We start from the raw sequence: 8,973 nt of genomic DNA, 5'->3' as shown, positions 1-8,973 counted from the left end.
GCTTGCGTTGAGGTAATCACCATTTTGGGCCGTTTTTAATGATGCCCCGCGTTTTGTGGTGTAAAATATAATTTTACTCCAACTGTGTTGTTAAAAAGAAAGGGAGTAAATAAGCAAAAAATACATGCTGAAATATCATGATATCTGTTTTTCGTCACGTTTCAGCACACAGTGCAACGTTGATACTCATCGAAGGTGATTTACGATATAATTTGTACAAAAAAAATTGGTCTCTGTTTAGCAAACAAAATGCAAAAAAAAATCAATCGATCAATCAATCAAACTTCAAAATTGACTATTGCACTTCCAGATGCAAGACTATCTTTCAATAAAATAAGAGACTGATGAAGTATATCTGGCCTGGGTACACAATCAGCCACGTGGGGCGTCAGAGGAACATACTGTAAGTCTGGTTCTTCTATATCTTCGCCAATATAAGCTGTAATGATTACAAGTAGTAGTAGCACATTAAAAAATTCAAAAAATTTTGTTTTATGAAAATTGCAAAAATAAAATGTCACCAATAAAATAATAATAATAATAATAATTCATCTCTCCGAATACTCACCGTTCGGTCGAACAACAAGCACTAGTTCCTGAGAAACGGACTCCTTGCAAGCACGAATGTAGCGTACAACTTGTTCGTGGGTACAATGGGACACTTCGACGCCGTTGATCGCCACCACTTGATCGCCTTCATTCAATCGTGGAAAACATGTATCCGCTGGACTGTCTGGAATTACACGACTGACAATAATTGGATAATTTTGATCACATCCACCCTGAAAAAATGATGACGCAAAATTGATGATATCTTTTCTTTAAAAATCCAAAGGATAAAAACAGTACTTTAACGTTGAAGCCGAATCTGCCTTGAGGATCTGGGCGCATACGAATGGTCACCAATGCTTCGTCATTGCCAGGTTGGAAATTGGCCGCCGCATTAGTGCCGTTGTTCAGCGTGCTCGCAGAACCACCACCATTCGTGCTACGCACCGAGTGATGGCCTGGACTGGACAAAAGGCTAGTGGTGCTTCTACCCACGGTCAGACATCGTTGACCGAAAGATGCGCACATTCCTCCAACGCAGCTGGCACAAACCGTTTGTTGTTGTTGTTGATGATGAGAATGATGATGATGGTGGTGATGATATGCGCCAGCAGCGACTGTCGTCGGGCCGGATAATGTGCACTGAGGTGAAAATCGATTTAAGCATGCTCCTCGGCGAAAGGCAACTTTCGCATTTCCCTGATCCTTAAAAACAAAACAAATTTACCACTTTTACCAATTTACAAGTTGTCAGAAAAATTTCCATCTTGCTATCTCAGTAAAAGAATAAATAAAATACGATAAAATAAAATACATCCTCTCGTCAAGAGTTCAACAGTGATCTCACCTGCATCCTCGACTGGAACATCCGGTGGTGCAGGGTGGTGCCGGCGCCGAAATGCGACGACGACAAACCCAACGAAGCTGAACCGCGCTGTTGGGACGAGGTGGACGGAAAATCAAACGACTGGTCGATAATTTCGACCGTCGTACCGCCCAAACCGAACGTGGTTTCCAGGGGCATTTTTCGAACCAAACTGTCCGTCTGCTGCTTGCAGCTCGACGGAAGCTGCTTCTCAAATCCGTTCGAATTCGCCGCGGACGATGGTATCAGTTCGCTGAAAGTTCAGTAGAGTAAAATTTAAAAAACAACAACGTTTTTTCTTTCAACAATCCACACCGACTGAATCATATTTAGGGTGGAGTGGAATTAATTTCAAAAAGACGGATGATGATTAATTACTGCAGATGTAAGCAGAAAGCATTCTATCCATGAGAACAATCGAATTCCAGATATTAAATAAGTGAAAACAGCAACAGCAACAACAACAATGCCAACACCCCGTGCACTATCGTCAACTGTTACGAGGTGGAAGAAAAATGGGTCACTGGCCTTCGGTTCAAAAAGCCGCTTCTACTGCACGGCTTCTTCTGGACAACAAACAAAACTATACAATACATACAACACGAACAATGCACATAATAATCTAGAAAGAACCGGTCAATGTTGGGAACACAGAATAAAAGAAATACCGTATGGAAAAAGAAAGTTGCAACTTGAAACGAAAGCAACGTTGAAGAAAAAATTGTGGAAAATGGAAAATTTCATAAAAGAAAAAAAAATGCTTTTTCTTCCGTCAACATCTTCGATTAAATTCCCGCCGCTCTTGTCAACTGGTCAATTTTCAACCACCACTTTCCAAAGCAAACATTCATTCACAGAAGCTGTGGAGTGAAAAATGAAAGGTCAATCTTGATCCCCCAATCGTCGAGAAAAGCCTAACATTTTTCACTGCATGCGAAATATTTTTGCAATTTTTTTTCCAACGAAATCAAACAAAAAAACCGTAGTACAATAGATAGAAAAAAATTTTAAATATAAATTTCCATCAACATATAAATAAATAAATAATTGCCATCATCTCACAAAAAATAAGCAAATCAAACTACTTGAACAAGTGTACAAATGTACAAGCAAGTGTAGTATGTGTGTGTGTGTACGTAGCAGCAGAGTAAGTAGCCTGACCGCGCTGTTCAAATCAATCAACAAAAGTAAGTACATCTGCTTTTGAAAAGTGCCAGTATTGCATATTTACATTAACGGTTCAACATAGTCATGCGCAACACGCGCATCTGCAAACGGAAAAAACAACACTGAAACAACAAAGCACAGAATATTTAAAAATTTACATGCAGCAAATTATACGAATGGAAATTTGCATCAATATATTCTTGTAAATGAAGATGGAATGTAGAGAAAAAAAGGTCGAGAAAAAGTTACGACCGCTGCACGCTCATTTCGTGAAATTCTAATCTTCCGGCTACAGTGTTTCTACAAGCGCACCATTAGCATATGAAAAAAAAAACTAATTCGGCCGTCGACTACAACAACAACAATTTCATATTTCATACAATAATTGGAATGGAAATATTCAAATTATAAATTATTCTTTTATAATTACTATACGACACATTTGTTCAATAGCATACTTCAAAAAATGAATAGCCACGGTAAGTCGGGCGTGATAAATGTGGCCGTTGGTCATTCGATGATCAGAATGGGCAACAGTCGAATTGGACGAATGCATACCAACGCAACAACCAACAACCAATGTACACATACATATGCGCAGTCAAATGGAGCAGTGAAAATTGTCGAACGAAAAAAAAAGAATAAATAATAATAATAATACACCGGCTGACAATTACAACCACAATCTTCCCCGCTTCTTCAGATGACCAACCAAACAAAAAATGGACAAGAATAAATTGACCATTTTAGCGGTCGCCATCATCATCGTCGCAAGGACATCCGACAACACTTGTGACAGACGAATTGTCAATGCCAGTCGTTTGAGAAAATGAGATGAATAAAAAATATATTTAAATCGAATCAACCATATCACACTACGTAGTAATACAAGATGTACACACGGTAGTAACTTCTGCAATGGTGCGTTAAGCAGCCGAGATGATCAGAGAAGAGGTACGATGAATGATGATGAAGAAGTATATGACCGCGCACATGGTTCAAAAAGTACCAGCCATTGTCTGCACGAGTAAAAGGCGATGATTGGTGTCACTTTGCTTGTACAAATTCGGGACATTTGCAAAACTAGACTCTGCGCAATTTGTACAACAGAAATACTTTTCATCAGAAACCAAACTGATCAATCCCAAAAATGTTCGACAAAAAATATACACGCATACAATGGAAAATAATAAGATGAATTGAATACAATACAAATCAATTATTACACTGAAATAATTACTATATATATATATATTTATTTATTTAAAAAAGTCATCCCGTTCCTCCCTTCGACACTTCACAATCGAGCTAAGTTATCAAGCTAGCAATTGCTTGTACTAGAATAAACCAACGATGAAAATTTTTCGATTTTTCCCCTTCTTCTTCTTCTTCTTTCGTAAATAACTCAACCAACAGTGCAATTTCGTATATTGTCATTGATTGAAACAAATTCTAATTATAAAAGCCAATTGAAGAAAAAAAAATCACAATTCAATAAAATAAATAAATACGCGAAACTATTCATTCCCAAGCGTTACATTACATGTACATAATATACATGTGTATACGGTGGATATGTGAAAAGAGAAATGCCGAAAGCAAAAGCTGCACAATGAAGACGTATGTGAGTAAAAATAGATGCTAACTACGCGCATCACGCACATTCAGTTCACCACCTCATGTCATGTCCCTTGAGCATAATGTGGAAAATCGTTTTCGTTCCACTTGCGATTGTGCAGCAGCAGCTCTATCTGAGAAGCATCAATAACAAATTTATTTTAATAACAGGAAGAGCAATATTTTCCAACGAATTCCTCAGTTGCACAGTTTCTTATTCTAATCGATTCTTGCTCAAACGATGGAATTTTCTTTTAATCATGCACCTGATGCAATTTGAAGTGAAGAGGAGTTAGTTGTATTATTATTATTATTACTATTGAACGCAACAACCAATACGTCAAATAATTACAATGAAAAAAATAAGAACTAAGAAATCAATGACGTCATAAGAAATAAAAAAAATTAAATACTGAGTTAAACATATTTTTTTTATTATTCAGAAAATACTACTACTTTTATTATTAATAGTTAACCTTCTTAGATTTAATAATACAGGATAGGAGTATCAATTTTCAAAGTGAAAAATAAATTACGCCAGAATTGCTGAAATATATAGTTAGCCATATTTAGAAAAAAAAATATTCCCAAAGGTTCAGAATTTCGAAATAAAATTAAAGTATAAAATAAATGAAATGAAATATTTTCTCAAATGCTACCCAACAGGCCAATCTATTTATTTTCATGATTATTCTGAACGAAAATGCAATAAAGTATAAATTTTACGCGTAAATGTATGTTTAAGAAGATGAAAAAAAAAAACTTCATCACTTTCATAATAATCACAACAATTTAAAACTGTGAAATAGTTGCAAAAAAGAATGAAACATAATTTACGAAAATAATTAAACCATTCCAAGTTCGCTCACTAACTTCGAAAATTCAAAAAAAAATATTGAAATACAAGCAAATAATTTTACACTTGTATGTTGGAGAAGAATAAACTGTTGCTGCTATTGCTCTTTTAAGTGACCGAAAAAACAACACCCAAATTTTCATTAAAACCAAATAATAAAAAGCATCATCGTCGTCCGGGCGACCATCACATCAACGTATCATCATCGTCTATTCTATTCCTCCTTTTCAGCTTTAACGGAAACAATAAGGATGAAAATCATACGACAAACATTATTCCACTAATAATAAATCGATTTTTCAACCAGAAGATTAAATACTTTATCAGTCAAAAATTTAAAATAAAAAAAATTAAAATGCTCTTCATTCAACTGTTGCGATCATTCATTCAAAAAGAAAAAACTGCAACGCGTCTTCATTGCAAATGCATATTTCGAATTTTGAATAAAAAATGAAGACGACAAAATTCAAAAGTACTTAAAATATTCAAGATGAATTCAAACGAAGATTGTGGAAACATTAACACTTAATAGATGGTTCCAGAAGAAAATTAAATAAGTTAATGATGGAACAGCAATAATAAAAAGTATTAATAATTTTTTCAGGAAAAAAAACAGCTAAAACATAATTGTACATACCATGGACCGTTTGCAGGTGTGCCGTCTACGGTCGAGTTAGCATGTTTGAAAGAAGCGGATGTTGAAGGGGCAGAGCTGTTGTGAACATTTGTACCACTAGTCGAAGGAGAACCAGCAAAATTCGCTGTCTCTTTGCAACGTCCGTAAGTTGTCGATCCGCCGCAAATTGTCGATCGTGCAAAGCAACCGTTACTATTAAATCTATAAATTAAAAAAAATATATATATACATATTGTTCATATGTTCATAATAAACAACACAACCTTGTAAATGGCCGTTGCATTCGTGTACGACGTTTCATCTCTTCTAATGTTTGATACTCCGTTCGACCACTATAAAAATGAAATTATTACTGATCGTAATAAATAAAAAAAAAACTATATTTTCCCAATACCTGTAACGAAAGCGTGATCCAAAAGCGAACAGAGGTTTCGAAACTGGAGCAGGAGGCGATACCAATCGAAAAAATGTGTGATGCTCAATGCAAGATTTCCAGAGCAATTTACTAGTCAACGTCGAAGAAAGGGTGAAATTCAAAATTGCATCGGCAGATTTCTGCAAAAAAAAATAAATGAAACATGCAAATAAAATTACCAACCCCAAAGTTGAAGCTTCATACTTGGAAACCTACCGGCTCGGGTTTGAGTTGTAAAAAAAACTGTTTCCGCTTGAAACTGATTTTCACGATCTTCGACCAAGGGTAAGTGTTCGTTCGAACAGTCTGTTGAAACAAACCCACACCAAAAGCGCCCACACCCAGCTGAACTTCCGCTAAATTCCCATCCTAACAAAAATTAAAATTAATAATAATATTCCCAACTAAAATGATTTTTTTTATCCACAAAAAAAACAATAAGCATATATAATACAAAGTATGCAAATTTTATAGCATGAAGCTATTTTTCACTGGATTCATCATGAAAAAAAAATAATTTATCGTCATAGTTTGCATTATTAAAGTTCAGAATTAATTCCCATAATCATCAATTTATATTTAAAAAATATATATAAATTATTATTCTAATGTAAATATGAATAAACTACACAATACCTTAGCATGGAAAAGTTCCACCCCATATGTATCCAATCTTTTCGCGTGATCTAAAAAATTAAATTCTGCATCCGCAGGAGTCTGCCCCCTGAAATGAAATAAAATAAGTATCAATTTTTAAATTATTTTACTCATTCGTCCAACCTGTGCTGCTTGTGCAAATCTGCAACTTTTTGCAAAAATGTTGCACTTTGCTTAGAAATAAATCGAAATGAACTTAAATAATTATCTCCGTGCTCTTCAGAACTATGGTCTCCAAATTCAGCTGAAAAATATCAAACATTTGTCATAAAATTAAAAAACAATCAAGGAATATATTTACATTGAACTGCGTAACTGGCTAAAAGAGCTAAAGATGGTTCTGGACAAACAAGATGACCATCCAAAATATCTTTCCTCAATTGCAGATAAAAATGATATCTAAAAATCAGAAATTCAAATGAAATAAGTATACTTCTAACAAAGTGAGAAACACTTGTTCAAATTTAAATAATGTACGTTTAATAAAAAAAATTTTCTGTAAAGCTGAATTTATGCAAAAGTATAAAGTAACAAAAAGAAATTTACAAATCTGAAGTACTTCAATGCCACCATAAAAGTGAATGTACCCAATATACAGTAACCCTACTTAAACATGTGTATCAAGCATCAAAAAGTGCAGAAAGGTCATCTGAGAAACTGAAATGAAAATTCAGTAGAAAAACAAAAATCAAAATCTTTATAGAGAAACTGCTTCACCTACTACAAAGAAAATGCTGAATAAAGAAATCAGAAAAAAAACAATACCTTGTATACTCTTCTAATAGTTTGCTTGGATCGCTAACGTAAAATTTCACTCGGAAATGCAAAATGTACGGTGGACATTGCATTTGCTTGCGAATTGACTTTGTCGGTTCAAGCCAACGCTAAAAATAAATCTTAGTTTGAAAAAAACTAACAAAAAACTAATATTTACCATTGAATCAGGGCCGGGCATTAAATCAGTGAATTGCAGTCCAAAATAATCTTTTTCCAACAATTCAAGATATTCAAATGACAAATTTAACAAATCTTGACCCAATGCATGTTTCTAAAAATCAAAGCAGAAATTAATGAAAAAGTTATTACGAAAAGAAAGATATATTTATTTATTTAGAAAAATTACCTCCAACTCAAAGTCATGTTGACTGCCATCCAAAAAATGAACAGTGCAGTGCAAAGTTCGATGAGCCGAACGACCGGCATCACCGATCATTTCAGTTTCGCGTAAATTATATATTCCACTTCCGAAACGCAGCATTAGAAGCAGAAAGTTTTCATTCGCAGATTCGTTCCATGTGAACTCTGAAAATATATCACAAAGTTGAACTATGAAAACAATAAAACATCAAAAAAATACCATACAAAATCATACACTGCAGAAATAAAACCTTGAAAAGATATAACAAACTGAGTTAACAGTGAAAATCCTTTTTTCACGTCTCTTTAATATGCATTCTAATAATAAACTGAACAAAAGATCAAAAGCTAGTTCAATTACAAAATAATTAAAAAAAACAATTCAAAGTATAAAATACACCGTAAAATGGTTACTTCAAAACGCTGGAATAAAATAATGCCCTCATGTCAAGCATTTCCTATTCTCGGTTCAATCTACCTATTTACCGTGTGACACTAAATCATTCATTACAATGGCAATCTTAAAAAAACGAACAACCTTACACAAATATCGATTAAATGAATTGAAAAGAAATAAACAAAGAAAAACTTAATAAAAATTCTGCATATAAAAGATCTTAAATTTTATCGTCCGTAAATGCATGCAGCGTCATACATTATTCACAACAAAAACAGCAAGCTAAAAAACGAAACAATCATATGTACAAACATGTGATATACATTGAAGAAAAAAATAAATCGTTCAACTATTAATTGTTCATCAAACTTAATAGAACTGCAACATATTCATCAAATCAAAAATGCAAAATGTCGCACATTTCATACCAAAATAAAAAGCAAACGACGCTAAACAGCAACTAAAATTGTAAGAACACCATTAGAAGCTCCATTAACATATTCAGAGGCTATTCGAGGTGTTCTGTTAACAAGTCATAAAAAACAGAGTGCAGGTTTCAATGATTACTACACACAGGCACTGAATACTCGCTTGGAAAAAAGAATTTACGCCTCCATTGTAATTATCAAAAACAATTACAGTATATATTGAAAATAAAGTATGTTTTTATTTTACT

General features: G+C 34.0%; 2 protein-coding genes across 2 annotated transcripts; both read right to left on the bottom strand.

The window, feature by feature from the left end:
* Positions 1 to 278: 278 nt before the first annotated feature.
* Positions 279 to 2,030, bottom strand: Tsp_11875 (tyrosine-protein phosphatase 1). Its single transcript, XM_003372935.1, has 6 exons — positions 2,013 to 2,030; positions 1,830 to 1,963; positions 1,397 to 1,667; positions 856 to 1,254; positions 569 to 782; positions 279 to 439 (listed from the first exon to the last, which is right to left on the bottom strand). Exons 1-6 carry the CDS (start codon positions 2,028 to 2,030, stop codon positions 279 to 281), a joined length of 1,197 nt encoding a protein of 398 aa, XP_003372983.1.
* A 3,335-nt stretch (positions 2,031 to 5,365) lies between these two features.
* On the bottom strand, positions 5,366 to 8,790 carry Tsp_11874 (tyrosine-protein phosphatase 1). Its single transcript, XM_003372934.1, has 13 exons — positions 8,776 to 8,790; positions 8,387 to 8,420; positions 7,887 to 8,065; positions 7,698 to 7,811; positions 7,529 to 7,647; positions 7,080 to 7,162; positions 6,887 to 7,007; positions 6,743 to 6,830; positions 6,323 to 6,475; positions 6,086 to 6,246; positions 5,955 to 6,023; positions 5,692 to 5,892; positions 5,366 to 5,372 (listed from the first exon to the last, which is right to left on the bottom strand). Exons 1-13 carry the CDS (start codon positions 8,788 to 8,790, stop codon positions 5,366 to 5,368), a joined length of 1,344 nt encoding a protein of 447 aa, XP_003372982.1.
* Positions 8,791 to 8,973: the final 183 nt, after the last annotated feature.

Source organism: Trichinella spiralis (assembly GCF_000181795.1).
Source record: "Trichinella spiralis strain ISS 195 chromosome Unknown Scfld7, whole genome shotgun sequence".
Classification (NCBI taxonomy): Eukaryota; Metazoa; Nematoda; class Enoplea; order Trichinellida; family Trichinellidae; genus Trichinella; species Trichinella spiralis.
This window is presented reverse-complemented; position numbering and strand designations above follow the sequence as displayed.